The sequence below is a fragment of the Rhagoletis zephyria genome, unplaced genomic scaffold (assembly GCF_001687245.7).
Source record: "Rhagoletis zephyria isolate East Lansing unplaced genomic scaffold, Rhagoletis_zephyria_1.1 Rzeph_scaffold_00280, whole genome shotgun sequence".
Classification (NCBI taxonomy): domain Eukaryota; kingdom Metazoa; phylum Arthropoda; class Insecta; order Diptera; family Tephritidae; genus Rhagoletis; species Rhagoletis zephyria.
In genome coordinates, this window is record NW_016157364.1 from 15604 (window position 1) to 41451 (window position 25848).

General features: G+C 40.5%; 1 protein-coding gene across 2 annotated transcripts in view; it reads left to right on the top strand.

The window, feature by feature from the left end:
• Positions 1 to 25848, top strand: part of LOC108358642 (tetratricopeptide repeat protein 28) — a 58898-nt gene that overhangs the window by 13141 nt on the left and 19909 nt on the right. The window contains exons 1-2 of one of the 2 annotated variants that reach the window (XM_017610081.1): positions 10571 to 10681; positions 11290 to 11506. In XM_017610081.1, coding sequence (XP_017465570.1) covers positions 11393 to 11506 — 114 coding nt within the window. In that variant the 5' untranslated portion in view covers positions 10571 to 10681; positions 11290 to 11392. Of the gene's footprint in view, positions 1 to 10570; positions 10682 to 11289; positions 11507 to 25848 lie in introns of those variants that run through there. The other variant, XM_017610080.1, reaches the window with a different exon arrangement.

Genomic DNA, 25848 nt, shown 5'->3' on the forward strand with positions numbered 1-25848 from the left:
TTATTTAAATTTCCGATTTTTTACTCGATATATTAAAATAAATTTCTGTTGTTTCAAAATGTACATTGCCTTTGCTGTAAATTTTCTTGGAGAAAAAAATTACAAGCGTTCTTTTCTTGAGAGCTGTCAACTGAAATTTCTTTTCTATTTCTTGAAACTGATTATATTAATTTTTCGTTTTTGTTGAGAGCATTGATTGGAAAATAAAAATTTGTAAATTTTTTTATAAAAAGCGAGTTTTATTTTGCCGAAAAAATATATATTTTTTTTTTAATGTTGAAGTCAAATCTAGTAAACATTCTTAGCACTTTTTCACAAATGTTTAAAAACCATGTAAGCTGGAAAAAACCTCAATAAGTTTGAAACTTTTGCTGAACTGTCAAAATTTGTGTATATAAAATGATTGCAAAACAATTCGAAAAAATTTAGAATTTTTTATATATTTTTTTTTTTAATTAAGACACATTAAAAAAAGTCTAAATAGTGACTAATTAATTAATTTGCAAATTCATAAAAAAAAATTACTATTCAAAATGTGTAAGGAAACTTTTTTTGCATAAATACAACGACTTCGAGGCCCCAAAAGAGGGAAAAAATCATTGATTTTGGCGGCAAAATGCCACCGGCATACGAACACGCTCAGGATCATAACCCTGTCAACAGAATTCTACTATCTCTTACCGCAGTATTACTTATGTAAGCTCACTGAATTTTTTAGTTTTTGCCCTTTCTACTTGGAAAGGCGGGAGATTCCAAGACCCCTACATTTTTGTGTACCCTACTCAAACAAACCGACACAATTCGGAGTCAACCCCAAAAACAATAAAAATTAACCACCAAAAAGTTTTAAATTGGAATTTTCAAAAAATAAAAATATTAGCGAAAATTCCCAAAAACGTCTCTAAAAAGGTAAGAAACATTAAATGACAAGCTGTTTTGCATAACTTTATTAAGTATCTTTCATTCCATTTTTTATGATTTGGAAATGAAAATTTTTTCGAAAGTAAAAAATCCCAAAAACTAAAAATTGCACTTTACAAATCTTAAAAGACACATTCTCAAAAATGTTTACGGAACTTTCAATTCGAAAAATTAAGAAATTTTAAACGTGTCGAATAAATTTTAGAAAATTTTCTACAGATCTAAAATAAGGAACATTTTTTAATGCTATGTATAATATCAACAATGAAAATTTAGAATTAACAAATTTTCTAAACGGAGCAGAATTAAAACAAAATGCTTTTCAATTAAGAAACAGATTTTATCCAAAAGTGAAAATTTGTTAAAATTTGTTTTTTTAATCTCAAAAAAATGCACGCAAACAAACCAAGCTGTGGTTTTGCAAATCTTTTCGTGTAAGGATGCGTCTGGGATATTCCAATCAGTATACCGCTTAAATTGGCTCCAGTGGCCACATTTTTTCTGCCATTACACCTTCCTCTTCTTCTCTCTTGTCCATTTTTGCCCCCTTTTCTTCTTAACTTCTCTAAATTCACACAGCTCCAGTTCTCTTCAGTAGCCACAAATCTGCGTGCTTTCAACAGCCTTCGGTGCTGCCAGCCAAATCTGATGGACTATTTAATAAGAAGCGGAAATCGAAAGAGAAAAAAAAAATCTCATATAAAATAAACCTTTTGTAGTTATGACTCGCTAACAACAAGCAAATAAAGCTGTAAATAGACTTAAAAGGCAGGATAAATAACTGCCGAACGGAAAAGTGAGCAGCGGCATATTAAAAAAAAAAACCAAATCAAATAAAGAAAAAATCAATCTGCGGTGGCTTTCAAGTTTTGAAGTGGACATGAACATAGGTGGTTGTGAACGTGGTTGTGGTTGTGACTGTGACTGTGATGGGTCTATGGACAAGGTGGCGTCATAATTTTTTTTTTGTATATCATTTGTCTTCTACTCAAACAAAATTGGTTTTACTGTTGCACTCAGCGTGCTTTGTTTATACACATTTGGATAATTTAAAATTCAATGAAATCGTTTTTTTCTGCTACTTGCTTATATTATAATAAGTTCGTGTGGTTAAGGTTTTGTTCTGCTCGCAATACACAATAATTAGAGCTGACGAAAATGGTCGAAACAGCAGCCAACTTTGGGCTATAGACTTCTTTTGTACTCGGCAATTTAGGCTCTTGGAACTGTTATGGAAATTGACAGACGCTACAGGTAGGCAGTTGACTGGTCGTTGTGCCGCTGATGAGGCGAAGACGAATGGCACACGAAGCTGCCATCACTGCCTTAGCTGCTGACTATGCGGCTGCGCAAACGTCGTCGCCGCGGTAGTAATGGATTTGACCTTCATGCACGGCAGCGCAATTAAATTCACATTAGCACAAAGAGTGGAATTTCGCGTCCAATTTCGTGAGCGGCATATGGAGTGCAAATGGGATTGCGACGAAAAAGCGATCAAATCGCCGCAATGGCAAAAAGATAATAAAACAACGGTTAGAGTAATAATTAAAGCAGCGGTGGCAGAAATGGAAAAATAGTAGTATGTAGTAATAAAGAAGTTGATTGAAGTAATGAGTAGCAGAAAAAGTCTAGCAGTAAAATTGCGGAAGTATAATTATGTGAGGGAATCAGCAACAAAATAGAAAAGCTGCAGCAGAATGCCAGATGACCGTACGTCGTTAATCATAGCTAAAAAGCAAAGAAAGCGAAGAAGAAAAAGCGAGCCAATGGCATGATTACAGCTTATATCACAGTAGTTAATTAGATGGAGAAATGGAAATTTCTAGTAAGTACATACACAAAAAATCAAGATAACCAAAGTAGCAGTGGAAGAATTACGAGAAAACGAAAATTGGACTTGGCGATGGGAAATCAAGGTGGCATAACAAAGGTTTGCATGCCATAAAAGAGTTTCGACTAAATTAATATATTTTGAAGGCAAAAACCCAAATTTAAATTTTTTTAATTTTTGCTAATTTTTTGCGTTGTTAACCTAAAAAAGTGCATTTTAGGATTAAAATTGTTTTAAGTGTTTGTTAAATTTGTTTCTATTCTTCGATTTTTAAATTATTTTTCGAAATAATTCTTTTTTCAATATTTTTCCAATTTTTTTTTTTTTTTAATTGTTTGATGTGTTTTATTAACGATAAAAGGTCTGAAGACCTTAACCAAAATGACGTTTATTTAAAAAAGTATTGCAAATAAGAAGATCTCTTTTAAACACCACAAAAGTTGCATTAATCCTTGGGTCATTTATTCTGAGTTGACATTGTCTAAAAGCGTATTCATGGTTGTAGTTCTGAACTAAAATGATGAATCCGCCTTAGCTGTCAATTTCACCAGCAATTTAAGTGAAAAATTATTTTTTTTACTGCAGTCAGTTTTCATATTAATTTGAAAAGCAAAATCACTTAAATTGCTTTCGTGAAACTGGCTATAACTAAGTGCTTAAGATTATTCGGATTTAAAGGTAATCAAAATCTAATTCATGTTCTGTATTTAATGCTCGGCAGCTGCAGAGAAAGTCCAGTGCTCTGTCACAAGCTCCAACTTGTGTAAATGTGTTTCATGCTATTATAGTTGAAGGACTTTTTCATATTTGTACTGACTTATTTTAGGACCGTGAACGGTCGGTGGTGCTTCCTTCTAGGGTTGCCCGTTAATTCAGAAAAAGATCTTCACCAAAAATTTGTTTTTCGTAAGCCATTTGAGAAGTGCAAAGCACACAAGTCTCTTACATATATTCTGATGCATACTTTTAGGCGCGAAATGGATAATCAACTAGGAACAAACTAGGAACTGTCTAAATTCCTACCAAAACCGATAATGGCGACCTATGTATCTCCTAACTGTAATTGGGCTGACAAATCTTCACCTATCCAAAGTACTCCAAAAGTAAAATGGTCCCCTTGCTCAGTGATGGCCCGTGATGGACTCGTACGAGCTGAGTGAGTCCAGCCACTTTTCTGTCTGGAGCTCAGTGGTTTGGAAGCCTTAATTTGAGGTTAATGGGGAGTTTATGACACATGAAATCGCCTAAGATTCTTCCGTCAAGGAGTCCAGATACATATGAGGAAAAATACGTTTTAAGCTCAAAGCAAATGGATCATCGTCCAAAGCTAATGGTTTGGATATCAACACTGAATATGAAGCCCATTAGGCAACCAGCATTAGGGTTTAGAAAACCCCCAGTGGCTTTTGAGTTGAGGCTTTTTGAACCTCTTGTTTCCAAAACCACTTTTTTCCTCGCAAACTTTTTTAGTCAATAATATTTCCTGCTGTAAGTTTTTTAACATAAACATTTCTTCTCTCACTTTTTTATTTTTATTTGCGCCTCCAATACTGCAAAACAACGTTGAAAATGAAAAAAAAAATATAAATCATAATTTTCGTAGAACGTTTTTATGCCAACATATTACCGTTATTGCACCCAGCCACCCCGGCTGCTCCATTTACACTGTCAATAAAACTGTCAAAGGACAGCGCTTTGGCAGTTTAAAGCGACAAAATTAATGTTTTTTTATCTTTTTTTTAATGGCTACCACTGGATTTGCGCAATTATTGCGGTTGTTGTTGTTGTTGTTGATGACAGACCACACAAAACACCATAAAAATGTCAAACAATAATATTACAACGAGTATTACATAAATTTGGATGAGTAAATGGCGCGACAGGCCTGAAGCCAGCGAACGCAGTCAGTCGTTTATTTGACTGTCAAACGTCAACTATCAACTGTCAAAAATCAAATATTAAAAAAGTGTTTGCATACAAAAGCACAACCACGAAAGAAGATGTCTGGTGGAGCTCTGAATAGGCGGCCCAAATGCACAGTAGCCATAACAAAAAGAATGTAAAATACATAAATATTCATAATAATAGTAACTCGAAAATGCTGCGTAATTTTGAAGTTCAAAAAAAATGTGTATGCAAAATCCCCACAAAAACTTGTACGTATGCGCTTTCGGCACTTTATTGGCACTTATTAATGATTTCCCTTTACACGAAGGCGCAACACGCATGTTTGCATAATTTTTCACTTAACTCGCGCTTGTTCTTGCGCACGCTTTTTTATGACAAATATTTATTATTTTTTTTTTTTTTGGTTTTGTGACGCACTTTCGTACCTTTCTTCCATGCTGATGCGCGCGCTTTGAAGACAATGTTTAGTGGTCGAACATGCGCGCAGCGCCTGGAGGCTAAAATTCACCACATTCTTGCCCCCAAAACTTTTCGGCGCACTCATTTTTTTTTTTTGTCTTTTTATTTCTCTTATTTTTAAAACTTTTGCTCCTTTTATTCGGTGCCTTAAAGTTTGCTTACCAACCACCGTTGCCAAATGCGCAAATTCGTGCGCTGAAATGTGTGACAAATGACTATAATTTCGCGCTGACCAATACCGCTACTCCACAGTCTACTCAATAGCCGTGCATTTCTTTTCATTAAAGCTGCTTATCACATATTTATTTGCTTCTTCAGTGTGAGCCGAGCTGAATATTTATGAATGAAAGTAATATTCTCTCTGAACGATCGAAAATTAATAGTCTGTCATTTTGTTGAATAAGTATATCGTCAATCCGCTTGATACGCTCCGCATCGCGGCAACGGTATACGAGTACCGTGACCACCATCGTTGCGCCTGGCTAGCTTTATCCAGGATATGTGTTTTTGTTTTGCAGCGAAATTCTCTTTTTGTTTTTATTTCTTACGAGTGCATTAAAACGATTGAGTCATAAAAATTTATTACATATAACGAATTTATAATTTCGTTACCTAAGGTAAAGAAGGCTTTACTTTATGGTGTGCACGCGCGTGCAACTGTGGCAAATGCAACGCTGTAAGCGTCACTTTGGATGGCAGTAAAAATGTACTGTACCGTTTATAACGGTACGACTGACGCGAGCATAATTTGCGCTGATTTTATTTGCGAATGGTGAATAAAATTTGGGAACTGAACTGTGCTGTAAAGGGGAAGTAATTTCAGCAAAAAAAAATTTTAAAATACGAAACTTTCTTTTTATTTTGCTAACAACGGTAAATAGACTTGAGAATTCGGTAATCCGATCCCGCAAGTATCTCCTCCACAAGATCCGCTGCTCAAGCACTCAAGGCTAGATAACGAATATAAGGTCAATATAACGGAAAAAATGAAACCTATTGCTCATTTCACTTTTTCAGATAAGAGTTGTTGGTGTTGTTTTTGTAGCGGCTACTAAACCCCGCTCGGGTCGGTTCATCCACCAACGTTGTCGTATGTCTCAGCTAAGGGGAGGCCTAGGAAGTGCGCGACTTCAACGGGATCTGTCCAGCAGGGGCGTTAGTTGGGTTGGGTTCCGGGGATATGCTCGTTTCTTCTGCTCAGGTATGAGTTAAGCCTTCTGCAGTAACCAGAGCGAATTTGGGCTATTGTGGTGCGGGCCTCCCGAGGCGGACAAAGTTCTGTCCCATCCACGTCAGGTGGTTGTGTGCCCGGAAGGCATTCACAGGTCGAGATTATATATAACTCGAGACCGACTCCCTGTGAGTGCCGTTCAGGGCCTGTCTGTATGCAATTGGATCCAGAGGTTGTTTGATGAACCTCTGCCTCCTGGCGTGCCTTGGCAAAGGCTCTGCTGCAAGCACCTGTCTACTTGGGTGAACACGTTTGTGGCACCTTACTAGAAACTGCTTGCAGAGCATTGTGTTATGCTCCTTAATTTGGAGCATCTGGACCTCGTCATGTAGGTGGTATTGAGATGACATCAGAAGGCCTCCGGTCGGTACCGTGTTCTGGCAGGTCTTAAGCTTCATAGTGCCCGGCGACAACACGGGCGCTGCATAATTTAGAACCGGCCAACCAATTGCCTTGGATGTTGCCAGCAACGTTTCTTTGTCTTTGCCCCAAGTGCTGCCGGCCAGGAACTTGAGGGCCTTGTTGCGGCTCTATACTCTGTTGACAATTGCGGTTGTATGCGTCGAGGAGGACTCCGAGGAAAGTCGAAGGTGACTCCGAGTATTTTTGGGTTATTAACCGTTGGTATTGATTCACCGTTGACGTGAATACCCAGGTGCATTCTGATTCGTCTAGGTGGTGAATAAAGTTGCCGAGGATTTTGTAGGGGAGAGAGTTAGGCTCCCTGCAGTGAAGAAGCGAGAAAGCTCGGCGAGATCAATTCCATTCCCTCTGGTGGTTTAGGAAGCTTTGAAATATAGTAATTAAACAATACCGGGGATAGGAAACCACCCTATGGTACCCCCTGTTTAACTTTTCTCGGTTTGCTAGTTTTGTCTCTAAAGATTACTGACGAATGTCGACCACTCAGATAATTCGCCGACCATCGTTTAAGTCCCTGTGGGAGAGAGGAAGACTCAATATCTTCTAGTAGCGTGGAGTGACTGACGGTGTTAAAATCCGTTGACAGGTCCAGCGCTACTAGAACCGTCCTCTCACAAGGGCGATTTCGGTTAAGGCCGAAGTGTTTATGGAGTTAAGTGCTGTTGTTGTGCTGTGCCCTTAACGGAACCCATGCTGATGCTTCGCTGGGGTGATTTATGTAGTGCCTCTAGTGTGTTCGCTACCGGGGAAGGTCCCGTAGGACCCCATTTTTTCAGCATCAGCATGCAGTTTGTGCAGCCTTCTGGTCACTCGACATTTGGCTTTATCTTCCGGAGGATGCAGTATGACCTATCGGCTGTCACGATAGACCAAAGCTTGCTCACCTAAGAGGCGAAGTTGCACGTCTTCAGATGCTCTTTCTACTTCTTATGTACGTTCACTAGTTGCCGAATCTCCGCGCAGAGATTCCTGCTCGGGGGATTTGCGGGATCGGCCTGACGCTCATCGGCTAAGACAGCCGTTTCAGCAGGAAAATTCGGACGGGGATCAGAAATGCATCCTGCTGGAATGAAGCGCGCTGTAGCAGCAGTGAAACCCTGCGAAATTTACGCTCACCTGCGTGAACGTCGGTTGGTGTGGGTAGGGCAGTGAAGGTAATTTCAGTAACATGAGCGAAGCCTTTCCAATCAGCTTTGGAGAAGTTGGCATAGGTCCGGTGATCCGCGGAAGCAAAATCGGAAGGTTTATCAATCGTGATGACTATGAGCAGATGGTCTAATGCTACAGTCGGGCGAACTGCAGCAGCTGCCCATAATCCTGGTGGGGGATGAGTCGTCATTCATTGTGCAGAATTTCGAATTGTCTACCTGCCCAGCCAAGTGTATTCCCCTACAATCATTCGACAGTCTTGAATTCCAAAGATCGTGGTGCGCGTTAAGGTCACCAACTAACATACGGTTTTCACCTCTAAGGAGCGCCCCCATTTCAGGCAGCTGGTGACAGGAGGATATATACGTGAAATATTTCGACTGGGCAGCACTGCAGGGGCCCACGTAGTCACTCGTCCAATCCCGCGTGTTGCGGAGTCCGGAACATATCCTAAAGTGGCACCAGCCAAGGCAGAGGGTTCACTTGACTGATGCCATGTTACGGTGTATTATAGACTGACATACCGGGCAGATTGTCGGAGTGACTAGAAGTAGCCGGCGGTGGTGTGTGGGTGATGTAGTGTTCGTATGTGTGTCTATTGTTGTGTCATCTTGGGGTGTGGGTGTTGGTGTTGTGCTGCTCGGGCGAGTGGCGGTGTGCCGTGAAGGCGGTCCGATTCGCACAGCATGGGGCCTCGAACGACGTGGTCCATTGCCGGTTCGTACGTAGGCCGGTCGCAGGCGCTGCACATTACCGAGGTCGTGTTTGCCTGCAATCGTCTCTGGCATACGCAGCAGGTGTATATTTCTGGCCCTGGGTTTGACCCTACGCCAGCCATGGGCAGAAGGATACCGAGCAAAATCGAACAAAGTTTGATGGATTTGGCCGATCTAAACGGAGTTAGATCGCCGAAATAATAAAAGTCACTAGATAAGAGTCTCTGATTGCACTGTCGGTGATGGTTGGGTGGCATAGAGTAAATGGCCATACGGTCAATTGACCTTCAAAATAAATGACATTGTGGCCATTTGAGAAAATAAAAATTGTCTTCATGACCACTTCTGAAAAGTGCAATAGACAGACTCTAAACATTGTTGGCATTGTGTCTATTTGATACTCGACATTGTAGCCACTTCATATGGTCAATTGAGTTTATGGCCCCTAATGGCCACAGACCTTATGTCACCCCACCGTCGGTGATACCTGCAGTACATAGCTAAGTTCTAAGATCCTTTATTTTTTATTTGTTGCCTCACTTGAACCAACATAAACAGCATCTTGCTCGCATACTTCAAGATTAACGTTCTGCTAAGCTTGGACCAACAATCCTGATATCCACGGTTTACCAATTTATCGGAAAATTCGATTTTCTGAACACCACAGAGTTCATTCGTTGCTTTTCGGGAAGGACTCTGACATTTTCGACAAGGTCCAATGGATTCTGGTAGCTTTTAGAGCAGCTTTCAATTACTGGCTCGGTTTTGATACCTACACAACCACCTTACAAGCATTCATTTTGCCGCGCAGAGTGTTGCAAATTCATCCAATGAAAAATCCATCAGCATAGTTCACAAGTCATAAATGATCCTAACCAGCACCTTATGCAAGGAATTTTTTAGATACCACATCCTAAAATAGTTTCTGGAACTCCCCATAGACATAAGATTAGTAGAATATGAGCTTTCGTTCTTATCAAGAAGATATCGAGAATGGGTACTGCATTTCGCGCCACACAACTGTCTTTACTCCTCTCGCACTCTTTCGCATATTTTCCTCTCATTTATCTTTTCGTGTATGCAATGCCACTTTTACCCAGATACTCGCACCATTTCTTTAACTTTGGCTTTTATTATTCTTTATTAGTCTTCAAGCAGCTCCCATTCTAAGATTAAGCTATATGTTTCCTCAGTGTTTCGACCTAGGAGTGGCTCGGTACTGCTTAAGGTCTAGTGACTTATTAGGATCTGTCGTTCATAAATTGAGCCGTATATTCCATCAGTGTTTTCCTCTAAAATTAATTCTTCTGTCTATCATTTTAAAATGGTTCCCCATGGTTATTTGGTATTTAAGATTTTTTTTTATGTTGGTAAGAATGGAAAACAATGACCTCAAGAGATCAAATGAATACGCTGAGCTCGTAAAAACGAATATAACTATCTACATATACTTAAAAGCCTTCCGATTGCACTTGCCCCATCCATCTTTCACTCCATCACAGTCGCTGTCACACAAAGTTGCCAATCTCAGTCACTTAAAGCGCTCACATAGCCCAATCGCTACCAAAAACTATTTGTACGAGTATTTTTATGGTAAATTTGCGTATACATATTTTGAAAATTCCCAGAAAAAGTAATCACTTTCAATGATATAATGCCGCTAAGTTCCCAACAAGTATGTATTTCCACTCACTGCCTTCACTATCAGCAAGCGCAGAGATTTTCAATGCAAATACATAGACACATTTGCATGTATATGAAGATGAGTGTACACTTAGCTATGCCAGTTGTCACATGTCGCCGCCGCCAAAACGTAATTTATTTGCGTATTCAATTGTCAACGTTGACGTAAAGGCCATAAAGTGCAATGCTGACAGTCATCCAGGCGGGAGGAGTGAGTACGAGTACGAGCATGCAGGCAGCCGAAAGCAAATACAATGACGAAGCTACTACTTGGATTTGGCGATGAGATGGAAATTGAAGATGGCGGTGAGGTTGCTGATGGCGATGAAATTGGTAAAGGAGCTGGTGGAGCTGGAGAAGGTGAAAAAGGGCAGCAGAGAATGCGCAAACATTTTGTGCATTTTAGTGAATTTGTTTATGAAAGTATGTACTTGAATAGTGGTAGCGGTATTCACGTGTTGATGTGCAATCAAATGCGTGGGATATGCAGGTTGAGGCACTCTGTTTAAGTTTGCCCAAACGCTGAGCGTTTTTCGTCACTTTCTCAGAAATTTAGTGAGTTTAATGTACGAAAATATTAAACACTTATCATTGCTAGAGTAAGGACCGTTTTCTAAGGTAAGCTTTAACTTTAAAGCTCACTTTATATTTAAAGGTTGGATTAAAAACAAAGCTATGTTTAAAGTTAAGCATTTCTATAATCGGTTGTTGACGTATGTATGCTGCTTGAGACACAATCATTAACTTTAATGCAACCTTTAAATATAAAGTGAGCTTTAAAGTTCTAGGTTAATTGAGAAAACGGCCCTTAATATACCTAACGGATGAGCCAGTAGTATTGAAAATCAAAAAACAGCGGCTGTCTAACTCTAAGATGAAGATGCTTATTTTAGAGGACGTTCACACTTTTACAGAATTTTCTGTCTCGATATTTTTTAATTCACAGATATCTTTTTTTTTCTTTTCAGTAAATGGCAGCAAAATGTTTGAAGTAATATGTGCACGCAAACCAAGTAAATTCTGGAAAAAAAATTTTGAATTTTTTTTGTTAATTAAACTTTCTCCCCACCAATGACGAACTATGAGAATTTGCTTAATTTGCCGCTTAATTGCAATGCAAATGAAAGTAGCGGCGGTCTGGCAACGCAGGAAATTATAAAAATGTCACAACGGGACTTTTCGGAGGTGAGTTTATATATATCTTACACTTTTTTGCTGGTTTAAACTGAATTTATATACCGAATAGGCTAAGGGAAATACCTTTAATTCCATTGCACTGCGTAAGCAAACACCACTTGTGAAGGATACTTTACGCAGCGTAAACTCTTTCCAACAGCAAAAACGAAAATTTTGCAACTCTTATTTCTGCGTCACTCACTCTCGCAGCTAAATCGAATGTCACTTTTATGTAGTAGGAGACTTTCAAATAAAATTAAGTTCAACTTAGAATATAATTGAGTAGAATCAGTATCTGATTTTTTGTCAAGTATACATAACTGAGCCTTTTAAGAATTTGTTCATTACTTTAATCAGACTGTAATTCTCAACCTGTTAATACGAAATATCGCATTAGTATAAATTGGTGTTGAACTTTTTTTACAATCAAATTTTTACGGCTTTATTGGTTTCTTATGCTTTGAGTGTAGAATAATACTACATAGATGGTCGGCTGCCAGTTGAATTTTTTTCATTAAGAAAGTTGGGTTTACTAACGTAAAATTGTCCTGTTATAGAAGGCTCTTGCTTGAAGGTGAGAGGGAGCTAGCTCCTTCTCGATTTGTAATCTAATGAGCATATTTAACTTTTACTGAGCTTAATTACAACGATTGCTTCAAAATGTCTGCATATTCTCAGGTTTCTCAAGAATTTCTTACCTCCAAAACGCTCCCTTCAAAATTAACTTTGAACATCTGGTCGAAAACCAATGTGCCACCCGATTCTCACCCGAAAAGTCAGTGGGCAACAGCAAAAACGAGAAAAGTAAATAAACAGCCGAAAATCACTTTGCCCAATTAATTTGTTCTTATTCAGACAGAAACTTCAGCTCACATTCTTAGCGCAATCGCAATGCACTGAATTTAAACTTCCCAGAACCGACGTGCAACGAATTCAATTAAAATAAACTGTATGCAAATGAAGCAATGCGGCAAAGCACGTTTCCTATACGTACCACGTACGCTGTTTAGCTGGCTGAGCCTGACTTTGGCTGGCTGGGCGGCCTATTGCACGGTTGCATTTGGCTAAACAAAAGTATGTACTGGTAGCACTAATACGAGTACTAACAGGCAGCGTGGCACAGAGCATTTGCTCAGCGGCAGCGGCAGTGGCATATGAGTAAGCGACACAAATGACAGTCACCGAGCGAAACTGTCAGCCAAACGCGACGCGCTAACGGACAGCAGGCGGTGCATAGATAGTGTAAGAACCTTTTATTTCGTTAGTTCGGCTGACGGCCAGCGTCGTCGTTGTCACTCTCTTTGTTTGGCCTTTTGTGTAGATTTTGGTTTGCTGTTTTTAAATTTTATTTGTTGTGTTTTCGATTTGTTTGTTGTTTTTGATTTTTGGTTTTCCAATCACGACTCAGCCATTAAATGCATTTAACTGATTTTAAATTAAATACCTGAAATGGACAATCACGACGACGACGAGTGGAAATTCTCAAAAACTAACACCGGCTGCGCGGGCTTTGTGGATTTTTGGATGCTTTTTTTTTATTTTGCGCGATTTTGTTTGGTTGCATTTTCTCTGGCGATAAATACAAAATACGGTATTTTAAAGTTCCTCAAAATGAGCGCGTAGTACAGCAGCGAGCAGTTTTCTCATGCATAAGTAAATAAAACTTTTTTAAAAGCGCAAAGATAACGTGATTAAATGCTCAATGATTGCTGATAAAGTTGAGAGAAAAAAGGCAAGCAAAATGGACTTCAGAATTTCAGCTTTGATCGTTTAGAACTTCAAAAGGTAGCGATCACATTTTTGTAGATAAGCGAAAAAGGTTAAATAGTAACAACTAAATGCATACATACATACGTAAATACTTTTAGTTGCCTTTTCCGACACTAAGTTGAATAATTTTCGCTCAGAATATTTTTTATACCGAAAATTTCAGTGAATACTTTTAAGCGCAGCGCGCATGCTCAGCAAGTTATATGAAGAATAAAAGAATTAAAACTAAAAAATAGTGAAGTAAGCTGAAGTGAAATATTGGCTTCACAGTTAGCTGGTCCGCAAACTGAGTGAGAACTCTTTACTACTAGGGTACATGCTGGTCAAAAAGCTGCGGTCTGGAGGTGAACTTAGCAACTACTTCGGAGTACCTAACTCTCGGGGTCTCTCTTCGTAGATAGTCCACTGGATATGTCCAATTATACTCTATACAGTTGTATGTAAGTGCCCTGCGTCCACTGATGCTCTAAATGCCATGTCTCATTCCCCTCTACTAAAACAAAACAAAAAATACATCACAAATTTTTAAGACAAAAAGTCTTACATACATCTCTTAGGTAGTATAATCAAGGAAGAGATTAGGAAGGAGAGGAACTCACTCAGAGAACAGTACTGGCGTAACACCGTAGGTATACGCCAGGCTAGATTTTTTACTAGGAATTTCCAACCCCACAAGGAATAGAGCAATCATAAAGATCTCCAAAAAGAGGCTACGGATAATTACAAGTTTTCTGATAGGTCACTGTGGACTAAGAGGTCGCCTGCACAAGCTAGGGTTGTGTATATCATTTCTGTGAGTTAATTGAGCAGTGTCCTTTACGGCTGATTCGCGAGACGAGAACGAGGCGGTTTGCTATAAAACGGTAGAGTACCTGGGTCAACTCTGGACAAGTGTTGAACAATCATCTAGGGTTAGATGAGGTACTGTGAATGGTTGAGGACACAATAGACCTCTTGGTCGCAGTACATACCTTTACATCAATCTCTCAACATATCTAAGGTTGCCGCTTTGGAAAATTTTTAGAAGCCTGGTAGAAGTTGACTATCTTTGAGAGACTCTCAGCTTGGTTCAATGTCTCTCAGGCTGAAATCAATGCAATTAAAATGGCGGCGAAACTAGTAAGCATGATTGACCTCGCTTCATTAAAATATGATGTAACGGTCAGGCTGAACTCACAGCCCTCGGAACAGCAATGACTAACTCGACATGGCTTTTCTAGAATGGCGAAGATCTCTATGATTTATGCAGCCGCCATGATTCGGAGGACATATAACAGTTTCCAGAGAAGCTGTAGAGATTAGGAATAGGTAGTCTCCGACATTCTGGAGAAAGTAATTTTTGTGAAAAACTCAGTTAAACGCCTATATATTATGCCTTTAAAAATGTCTTTGACTCCATACGAGATTTGAAACTTAGAAAAGCACACAATTTTCAAAATAACCCTTGGCTGACTTATTCCTTGAAGAGTTCAAAGTTATGACGAAAGATTCTTAGCAAATTTGTTCCATTAGTCTGATAGAAAGTAGGCGCTCATTAGCGGAATGGGCCCAGTGAAAGAAAAGTTAACTATTTCTATGGCTCTCAGGGGAAATAGATGCTTATAAGACTGTAAGCAAGTCATATTTTTTATTAAGGTTGTCAAAGTGTAAGTGAGTTGGTTATTTTCACCGACTGCCACACCTACCTAACCTATGTATGTTATCGAATAACTTTGCACCACGTGAACCGTTTTCGATAATTCTTTTTTTTTATTGGAAAGGTAGTACCTCAAGGTTGGTCGCATACTAATTTAAGTTAAATTCCAATCATTGGATCATGAATAAACTAACGATACTCCTAAATTTTTATATGGACTTTGAAGTCGGTTGTTTGTTTTTTGCTTAAAAATTACTTGCTCATTTCTCAAGCTAAGTACATCTGCCACATTTTGACTTTTGCTTTACAAAAATTTATTATGCTGGCATACCGAATGCCAGCATGTCCTTCAAACATTCGTGGCTACCAGTTCTTAGCAGCAGCGTTTAGCTGCTCTAATTCCTATGCAAAAGCAACGTAAGCCAACAATAATAACAGCAGTGGAAAAAATGTGGATACAAAAATATTAGAAAAACTTGTTTGCCGCGATTTTAATCTGGTTGCAATCAATGCGATATCGACATGAGAAATGCGCAAGAAATACAAAGAAAACAAGAGCAACAGCAACAACAATAACAACAACAACAAAAGCAGCTAGAGCAACGCCTCTGAGTAAGGGGCATATAAAAACAATGCCACAAAAGTTAAACTAAGTAAAAAACAATCAATGGCAAGCAAACGAGGCGAAACCGTGGCTGGAGCTGGAGCTGGGACTGCGACTGTGGCTACGACTGCGGCTGCGGTTGTGTGTCTAAAGACGATATTGACGTTTCAGCCGGCCCACAAAAGCCTGCTGACAGCGCCAAGCTAAAAAGACGACGCGCGTCTCACTCCCTCTCGGCGACCAAGCATTACTTTTGACTTTGGCTCGATGTTGCCGCAGCTTATTACTTCGATTACTTTGTTTTTGCGTTTTGCTGTTTTTAAGTTTGAATTTTTCATTTTTTTTTACCTACATACGTTTGAGGTTTTAAATGTAATTCGATGATTGTAAGCAGATTTTGACGTGACTTGATGCAGTGAAGAGCGCGACTAGCGCGGAAAGCGCGCAAATCAAACGCGAACAACAACAATAACAGTAAGAACAACAAAAACCAAAAAGAACAAAAGCCAAAAGCAAGAAACAAAAACAATAGCTAACCATTTAAGCGCTTCAGCGCGGTAAGCATCGCTGTGCAAAAAAAAAAAAGAAAACATCAAAACGAACGAACAAATGGCAACGAAATGAAATAGCAAACTCATTGAAGCGCGCAGGAAGCTCAGCGCAGCGCTGAAAGATAGCGAAAAAAATTTAAATTAAATTTTAATCTCGACATGCGCATCAAAGGTGCAGGTAATCATAGCGAAAAGGCAGCCGGCGCAGTCGCAACCGAAGCCGAAGCCAAAGCGCAAGCAATAAAAGTTTACTTTGGAGAGAGTAAGGGCGTGCGCGGGCGCGGGTGCGGATGAGCATGCAGTGCGGACTTGGGCAGCTTATGGCGAGTTTGAGTTAGGTTACCCTGGCATGCAGGCAGGCGAGCAGGTGTGTTGTTGGTCCAACCAGGACATGGTCAAGTGTGGCTACACGATTTTAAGCTGTCCATATACATATGCATGGTTGGCTGAGTGCCTTTTGATGGCTGCAAAGGTTCCTTCTTATGTATATATAAATGCATACATCCATATGTATGTTCATGCATTTATAGCTAGCTGCCGATTATTCGACTTGCGCTTTTATTAAACGCTTTTACGCCATTTTATTTAATTAAGAACCCATCAAGCATGAACCCATGAAGCGAGTTGGTCGTCGAGTGTACTAAACATGAAATGAAAGCTTTTTCAGTGTGCATCAAATGCAAATTAAGTACTGCAAATCTATGCTTATCGGAGATTTTCATGCAGCGAAAGCGTTTGGCAATCGTGAAATAATTAAATATTTGAAGAAACTGTGCTTATTGCAGTTTGCGAAGCTGTGAAAACATTGTTGATCACTTGATGAGCAAATTTTATGATTGTCAAAATGTTCAACGTCTTGATTGGTGAAACCTAAAGCAATCTATGTACTAAATTTGTTAGATACTAGCAGTTTGTAACACAATTCGGTGACGACTTATACGTTGTTTACATGCGGCGATTTTACAGGCAAGTTTTTCGTGAAAGCAGCAATCACCTGATGTGAACGACCTTTCAGCTAATCGCTTCCAATGAAGTTGGCGGGCAGCCAACATTCGATTCAACTAATCGCCTCTAAAATTGCCTGTAAAACCGCCTCATGTAAACACCGTATTAGTCAGTTTTATAAATACCAAGATCTTTTTTATCTACTTGATTGAATCCCTAACCCGAATGCCCCAAGGACTATCCGTTTCTCTAATAAATGCTAAAAGTGTAATCCCTAATACTAAGTGATTCGACTGTGCAATAAAGTTAGGTTCGGTTAGTCTGGCCAGCCCCAGAACTTCTGGTCGTCTTCAATAAAAATACGATACTCTTATAAGAGCGCAGACAGTTCCTGACTGGTGATATGCCCATAGAGTAGCCTGATGCAGCCTCAATTTAGAAGATTTGTATCATTTCCAGCGAAGGGATAGCCAAAACGCCTGACTTGTCTGAGGCCCACCCCAGTGCATACTTCGTTCTGAGTTTATGCACGCAGTAATCAAAAGCTTGGAAGAGCACCAACTGAATCTACAGAATAAAGCCTCTCCCACAAGCACAGATGATGTTAGCTATCTTATAAGTTCGTCTAGTTCGATCTCGTTCTCTTGGAACAGACAGTTTTTACACGACTTTATTCACAATCTTGGAACTCTGAACAGAATCCAAAAACACAGACAGACCAAAACCTTGAAGCTGTGTGGGATGAGTTGCCGTCTGCTTCGAACTCATACTTCGTAATCATTCGTAGGTGCCTAAGATTCTTTAGCTTGGTTTCGCTCAAGTTGCTGTAGGTCGCGCACCTTCCTGGTTCGAGGGATCCAAAATTCAGCAGCAAACGCAATACTTCTCTTCCTTTCACACCACAGCCACGTAAATGTTTGTCTACCAGTTTGTAAGGTTCTCTACAGAGCAGGTTAGGAGTGTTATATCTTCACCGGAGCTCTCAAAACCAAGCATTTTTCCTCCTTTTGGTTGTCCGTTTTGAAACAACTAAAGGAACTCTGAAACAGCCATTACAAAATACGGAAAAAGGAAATTGTTCCGAGCTGCTATCATACCCATTACAGAGAATTTCACAGGGGTCAATAACATGCACGCCGGGGTAATTTCACCTCAGCCTTCTCGCCACAGCTACAACTATAAGAGCCTGATATGAGGTTAAGTCTTGATGCATAGATTTTCATATGACAGTGTTCCTCTAAGTTTTCTTCCAGGATCGTTAATCAGTTTATAGTCTGTCTAAAAAGTTCCCTCTACTGTGGGCACCGAACTAAACGACCTTGAAACTTCGCATCTATAGGTTTTCGCCCAACATTCATTAAGCTAATAAGAAACCCGTCTGCCCAAGAACAGCGTGCAGTTTTTCAAATAGCTTTTACGACCATTCTGCCAAGAGTGCCGGTCTCGGGGATGCCCCGCCTTTCCAGTTTTCTACAATATCACGGCGGTCAGATACCCATATCGACCTAACATATTTGGAAATAATCAGAACCTACAAAGAGGAATGTGTAAAATTTCCGGTCCAATTTGATTTCAGATTAATTATTGACCATTCTAAACAGTTTCAAACTAGTGAGCAGCCAATCGGCTGACTCTTTATTTAGTTGCAATCTCTGCTTGAATTGCACTGCATAAATCTAGAGGTCTGGATTGGAGGTTTATATGGAGCTTTCTCTAGAACATCCCGATACCTGAGTGTAAGATCAGCCTATCTCGGCAGGCTGTTCGAAAACGTCTAATCAGCTGTGTCTTTGAACCAAATTCTGAGGTAGAGCGTTCTTCTACCAATTTCTGAAGTAACGCGTTCTTCAACAATTTTCTGTGATAGGGCGTTTTTGAACTGTCTGCCGAGATAGCTCGATCTTCCACTCAGGTGACAATACATGCTCCGAATCCGCCATCTTATTTGGCCTAATGATATCCCTCTCCTACACATCTCTGAAGGGATGTAGATGACAAAAATTCGCTTAGCGCAAGCACCGGAAAACAGCCTTCCGTTTATTTAGACATAAATTCGAAATTTTCAAAAAATTATCGAGTGTCCGTGAGTTGGATTGAAAGAGAACTTAGTTCCTATTAATCTCATTCTGATGCTGCCTACTTTGCCCTACTCAAACGATACTAAGCACAGCCTGGAGTTCTATAAAAAAATAATACCAAAATCGTTTGAGTGCCAGAGTCTAGTTACGCCGTCTGCATGGATTGACAGACCACTGAAACTTCGCCGTTGAAACTCCACAAGTAGCCCAGCTTGTAGCAGGGGAGCTCTAATTTAAATTGGAGTCGTAACAGTGTAGCAGAGTCACACCACCGTATAAGCGAGAGACCTGGTGTTATTTGCTCGAATTAAGCGGTTACCTGCAAGATTTTCGACTTTTTCTCGACCACAACAGAGTCTATTTTGTTCTACTAGCTCTGAACCTAAACTAGTCCTTAAATTCTGAGTGTTATTTTTAACAGACCAGCCAATGATTACAGTTACAATTGGAATGATACTATTCTAGCGGTACAGTCGTAAAAAATATAGATGGTGCTAAAACAGTGCGCTGTGAGTAATTGAGTCATAGATGGCGCTGGACTAGCGGCTAGCGATAATTAATGGAAAAAGTGTATGCCGCATTTTAATGTTGGAAGGAAACCTTTTCAAATTGGCAATAGCTTGCAAACGAATACAAATTTGCAAGAAAAGGATTAAGTCATTAAATAGTTAATCAACATGAATATAATCATAAAAGCGAGGTCACCTCGCCTATCAGAAAAAAAAAATCTACTAATCTAGCAACAATTCAAATGCCATTCCGTTGCCTGACCATCAAACGAGCCTAAACAAAATTGAGGCCAAAAACTAACGCCACTTACATAAATATGAGGGTTAGAAAGCAACACACAAATGGCACAAATCGAGGAAATAAAAAGCAAAAATGCTGTATACGCAGAACGAATAAATCGAAAAAGTTAATTTACGCCATGGCGTACGCCTTTTTTTCGTGTGCAACACTCAGTCACTCACTCACTCATCCGAGCCGAGCAGCAAGAATGTTATGCGCTTAGCTCTAAAGAACATAGATGCTAATGAAGATTATGGCCATGGATGCGATGATGCGGTGATGCGAGCAAATGTAGAAGAAGGAACAGCGTAGACCACAGCGGATCAACGCAATCAAGAGACATGGTTGTGAGTGTGTATGTGCGCGTGCTTGTGTGTTTAGTGGCGTATGACGAGCATGATGTGATGTGATGTGGCGCAGAGATTGCTGTGGCGGTCGGATGCCTGGATAGTCGTACAGGCGGTTGGTTGCCTAGATCGGTTCGTTGGTAGATTGTTTGGGCCGACCAGCTTCCCGCGCTATACACACATTAGATACACGCACACATAAACACAAAGGTATACATTTTCTTAGGTGAATGCGTATTTGCGTGACCTTGTTGTTGTTAGCATTGTTGTTTATGATTCGAAAGTTATTTGTGGTTTTTATTGTTTGTGATTTGTTTTGAGTTTAGAGTCTTTATTCTGCCTTTAGCAAGCTTTTGTGGTAAATCAACGCTGGCGCTGTGTTCGCTGATCACCACAACGATTGTTTCTCTAAAATAAAAATACAAAACACATAACCAGTGTTGTGGCAAACCACATACATACAATTTTAGCGCATTTTTTTTTTTTTTAATTGATGTCCGCCAGAGTGTGTGCGTGTGTGTTTTTTTTTGTATGCGAGCTTGCAATTACACGCGCGTGTTTGTTATAAAATTCGCAAATTCTTCTCACTCAGCAAGCATTTTAAAAGCGTGGCGCGAGCAAAGAGGGGAGCAGAACATAGGCAAGGGGGAGACACAAACAAATCGCAGCAACAAACGCGCACACACACCCGAGTGCGCGCGCGCTTACCTACAGACAAAAGACTGCAAATGAATGCCTCATAATTTAACTACGTAGTTGTTGCTATTGTTGTTGTTGCCATTGCACAGCCTCCACCAATGTGCGCACCACCTGTGTGCGCGCCACTCTCAAGCTAAACCGTGCGAATGATCATGCAAACATAGCTACAGTCATAACAGCAAACACGCTTGCTAACATTCCTACACACACACACACATACACACACACACGCGCGCGCGCGCGCACCCCATAAATGCTGCATATACGCTGCTCGTCCAGGTGAATGCAACAGCGTGCGCTTGGACAGACACACGACGAATGGATGCTGCTTTGCAGTTATATGGCCATGCAGTCAAGCAATCGAGCAGATACACACGGGTACCCAGCAGAAAACCATGCGCGTCATATTACGCTCGCCGCGCGCACCTCTCCCGTTGACTTCCATGTGCGCGCACACATTCACCGCTCCGCTCAATTCAACATCGCATCCGCTCTATTAAGTGCAGCGCAATTTAGATGCCCCGCTCGCTTCACTACACATTGCGCGCCGCATATGTGCAGCTTATCATGGCCTTTACTGTGCTATTAAATTCAATTGCCGCCGCACGCCGCGCGTCGCCCACCACACCAGCTCCTGCTTCAGCTTCAGCTCCAACTCCAGCTGCCATGCTATTAGCGCAATCTGCGCTGCTGCGATGACTGTCCGCAAGTTTCAATTCGATTCCAGCTGCGACTGTAGCAACTGGGACTGCGTTGAAGGTGAAGGAAGCTAACACTAAAACGGCGCGTTGCAGCGTCGCCGTTGTTGTTGCGGCTCTTGCTGCGCCGCTACACCTTACGATCACGCCGTATAACGCATTCTCACCGTGTTTGAGTTACTTGGTTACTTGCAGGCCAAATGGAAGACAAACCAAAAACAATAAATGCGAATGAGAGGCAAACAAGCGCGCGGCGGGCAGTGAGCACCAATGTGTGTGTAACATACGAAAAGCAATAACAATAATAAATAATGTTCAAGCAAAGCAGTGCAAGAAAAACACTATAAAACAACAGCAAATCATAAATAAATGAGACAGCAGCAGAATTGGAATGGTCGGGCAGCGAGCTGTGGACACAAAAAATGGCCAGTTTTCTTTGTGTGTGTGTGTGTTGGTTTTTTCAAGCTGGGCTCTGTTGCAACACAAGCGTGCGTTGTAGATTCGAAGAATACGAGGGCAAAGCAGAAGAAAATAATAAGTCTGCTTATAAGTGTATGTATGTATGTATGTATGTTTTTGTGTGCATCGATATATGCAGTTGTGGCACTAGGTGGCTAAGAGCCGCACCGAAGCACCAAAATGGAATGCGATCATTGACGTGCGGAATGTGTTGATTGGAATTTCGATGATTGAATTATTTTTAATGGTTTACATGGAAGCGCAAGAGAGCAATTGAATGCTGCTGTACGTATTGGGGGGCAATGAAGGGAAAAGGGAGGAGGAAGAAAGCAACAGCAACAGCCGCAGCAGCAGCAGCAGCAGCGAAGAAGTGTGATTGCAGAAAAAATTTGAAAAAATTGTGATCCCAAATAACAAGTAACACATGCCAGTGCGACAATCAACGCGGGTGATACGATTAAATGCAAAAAGAATTCAGGCCAAAGAAGCGTAAAGGCAACAACAAATAAATGTGTGGTATTCGGAAATCAAAATGAATGATTGCAGTTGCAGTTAACGCAAAACAGATTGCTATGACATATTTTTTGCTTTGATATGCTTGTTGAGCAGACATACGAGCGCTATTGAAACAGTCGAGTCCCATAATTATTGTAGATACGGGAAAAAAAACATTGAAAGCCTGACACACGAAGCTTTGTAGGTTTCTTTAAGTACTGTCTTGCATGTCCTTAAAAATAACTCATCGGAGCGATGGTTACCATGGATGAAATTGATGGTCACATAATGAAGAGCCGCCTGTCTACGTACCTTTATTGGTCGCGTTGACCTGTGGTTAGGCTGGTGATCGCAGAAAGTCACGGTTTCCGTTCGCCGTAATCTGTGGTCTTGATGCTGCAATAGGGTCGGAAAGACCTTGTTTTCTATACCTCTTTTGTGTCCGGACTAAAGGACCATAGCTTCGCAGCGAATTCCCTCACTTTTCCTCAATTTCTTAACAAACAAACCTCATTTCCATTTCAAAGTCAGACGCAAGTATCGGGAGCACATTATCTAAACTGTCGTCCTCTACTTCTTGGCTCTACGGCTTTCTAAGCTTGGCTACTAGTCGACGAATAAGGTACGTTTACGATATTCAGTAGACGAAAGTTCGTGGAGATGGTGATCGTCTCTCAGCAATTGTCTTTGATATCTCCTCTGTATAGGAGCCGGTCCAGTAGCTTTTCGGTGTGTGCCTTCATGTCTTCCGTGACTTTGTGGATATGCCATCTAACAATCTTTGGAGGTAGTCATAAATTTGCTAGCTAATAACTAATCGCCATGCATTTAGTGCTCAGACATTACCAGAAGACATAGCGCGACTATTCATAGCGGATGTTTTACCAAGTTTGAAGCTTCGACCATCCGCACTTTCCTCGTCTTTAAACTTATATAAGTCAAAAACACAATGCTCAACCAATTTTATCATCTCTTTGCGTACATGCCTCACTGGGTCTGAATCTTTCTCTATTGAATAGTTTGCGCGGCAGTACTTCAAGTACATACGGCCATGAGAAAAGCCTTTCTTTAAGACAAGGTTTCGACTAAAAATACTACTACTTTTTCTAGAGAAGTTCCAACGATTCTTCATGTTCATTCTTCCTCATCGAAACATTTCTATAATCAAGAGCTGTTTGAAAGCAACCAACATATCCAACTTTTTCTGAATCCAAGCAAGTGGTATCACTTAACTCTTTGTTTTGAAGACTCTTTTCTCGCTACTTATTAGTTTTCAATGGTGGTTACCTGATGAGAGCGATTCAGTGGCCCTAATGATGGTAAAGCCTTTTCGTCCCAAGTTCTCCAGCTCGAACTGTTATGGTAGATCCGCTGCGTAACTTGAACCCATTACTAATGAACTGTAAAGATATTCCTTAAGGTAAAGTAGTGCATTTTTTAGATGGAATCGCTCTCCCGGTTTTGTCAACAAAACTGTTTTTTTGTCGAATTATGACCGGATATATCGATCACTATTGATGAAATAAGGCTCAGTCTTTTCAAATTTATATAAACCCTCAATTGGAAAAGACATTCTAAACCGCATAGGAGTACTTCTTTTGCGGCATGATGACGCTGAGGTCGAGCCTTCCACCTCGATGTCGAAAAAGTGATCTTAAGAAACTCTATGCCGCTTCCAGATAGTCAGCCACAGTAATAACCCAACTCGCTACAAAGTTGCAACGAGTTGAGCTAAGAAATATTAACTCTCTGTAGTGCAAATTGAAAGCGCGCATTTCTCCTAAGTTATGATCGTTTGCGATTTTATCGGAAGCATAAAACATAATCGAAAAATACGCAAAGTAAATATTTTCAAGTGACCATTTTTGCGTCTAATTTTGAACGTTATGCACATACATAAATTATCGGCCTAAGCATTATTTTCCTTCCATTATTGCTTTTCTACAACATTTATGAGCCAACTCATCTGTGAGGAATTTGAGCAAGTTGGCTGCTTAAGTCTTTCGTATTCACTTAGCTCATGGTATGTAGATATGTACGTATGTACACAGTTGCTTGCCAACATGTATGCATCTAAATTTTTTGTTTTGTTTTTTTTTTTTAGTTTTCCTACGAACATTTATTATCGTTTTACATTAGTAATCGCCATTTCACTACATTCACCATTATTATTATTCCGCATACTTTATGTTAGCTAATGTTTTTTCACGCAACAATGTTGCACGCCTCATTCGCCTCAGCCACGCCGCTTGTGCACAAGTATATGATGCGTCGTGCTGCAGAGTGGCGCGCCTCAATTCGTACACACACACGCGCGCGCGTGCGCCCTGGCATTACATTGCTGCACCTAAGTTGATGATGTTTTGTTATCGTTCTTGTTTCCAACTCGCAAGCAGCAGCTTACAGCAATTTTTGGTGTGTGTGTTTTTTTTTGCTCTTGCTTTTCCTTTTTCAAGTTTCAATTTCATTCGGCGCGCTGCATTGCGGCTGGCTATTTTTAAGCAGCTCTTCGATTGACTTGCCTTGCCGTCGTTCGGTGCGTTGTCATCTGAGCTATGCGTTGACAGCTGAGGCGCGCGGCGGCACCACGACGCGTCGGTCCCACTGATTGTTGCAACTTGTTTGTGATTGCGCGCGCCTAGCCTCCTCCGTCAGCACCTCCTTCGTCGTTGTCTGCGTCTTTACGCGGCGCCTTCCACGCACTGCTGCTTTACTTTTGCTTTTTTCGATGTTTCATATTTCGTGGGGCTCTGCCTTGCGCGCTGCCTTTTCGGGTTTCCATTTCTATTTTGCTTTTGCACTTTTTTGCCGGCTTTTTGTCTATGTTGGTGGTGTTTTTTTTTTGTTTTGTATACTCTGTTCAGTATGTTGCTCATGGTCGTTTGTGTCGCCATAAATTCATTCAGTGCATTGATTAAATTTCAATTTGCAACCATTTGTGGCATTAGTGATTATGCCACGTAAATTTGCGCATTTTTATATGCGCATTTGAAATTGCGCATTACTACATTGGAGCAGCGGGTGCATTGGCGCATTGCCAGCCAAGGGCTAAGCGCGTTTGGGCTGCTCACAAATGGTTCTCTCGCAAAAATTATGGCAATTAAAAACGTTTAATGGATTTATGATGGCTGCGTCCCCCGCACGTAGGACCAAACATATTTTTTGTGGTGTATGCCATAGGTTTTATGCGGTGATTTGTTTGTTGCAGGTGGTTGTTTGCGTAAACGTTTATCCAATTAAGCGAACAAGCGATGGAAAATGGTTCAATAAAAAATTTTCA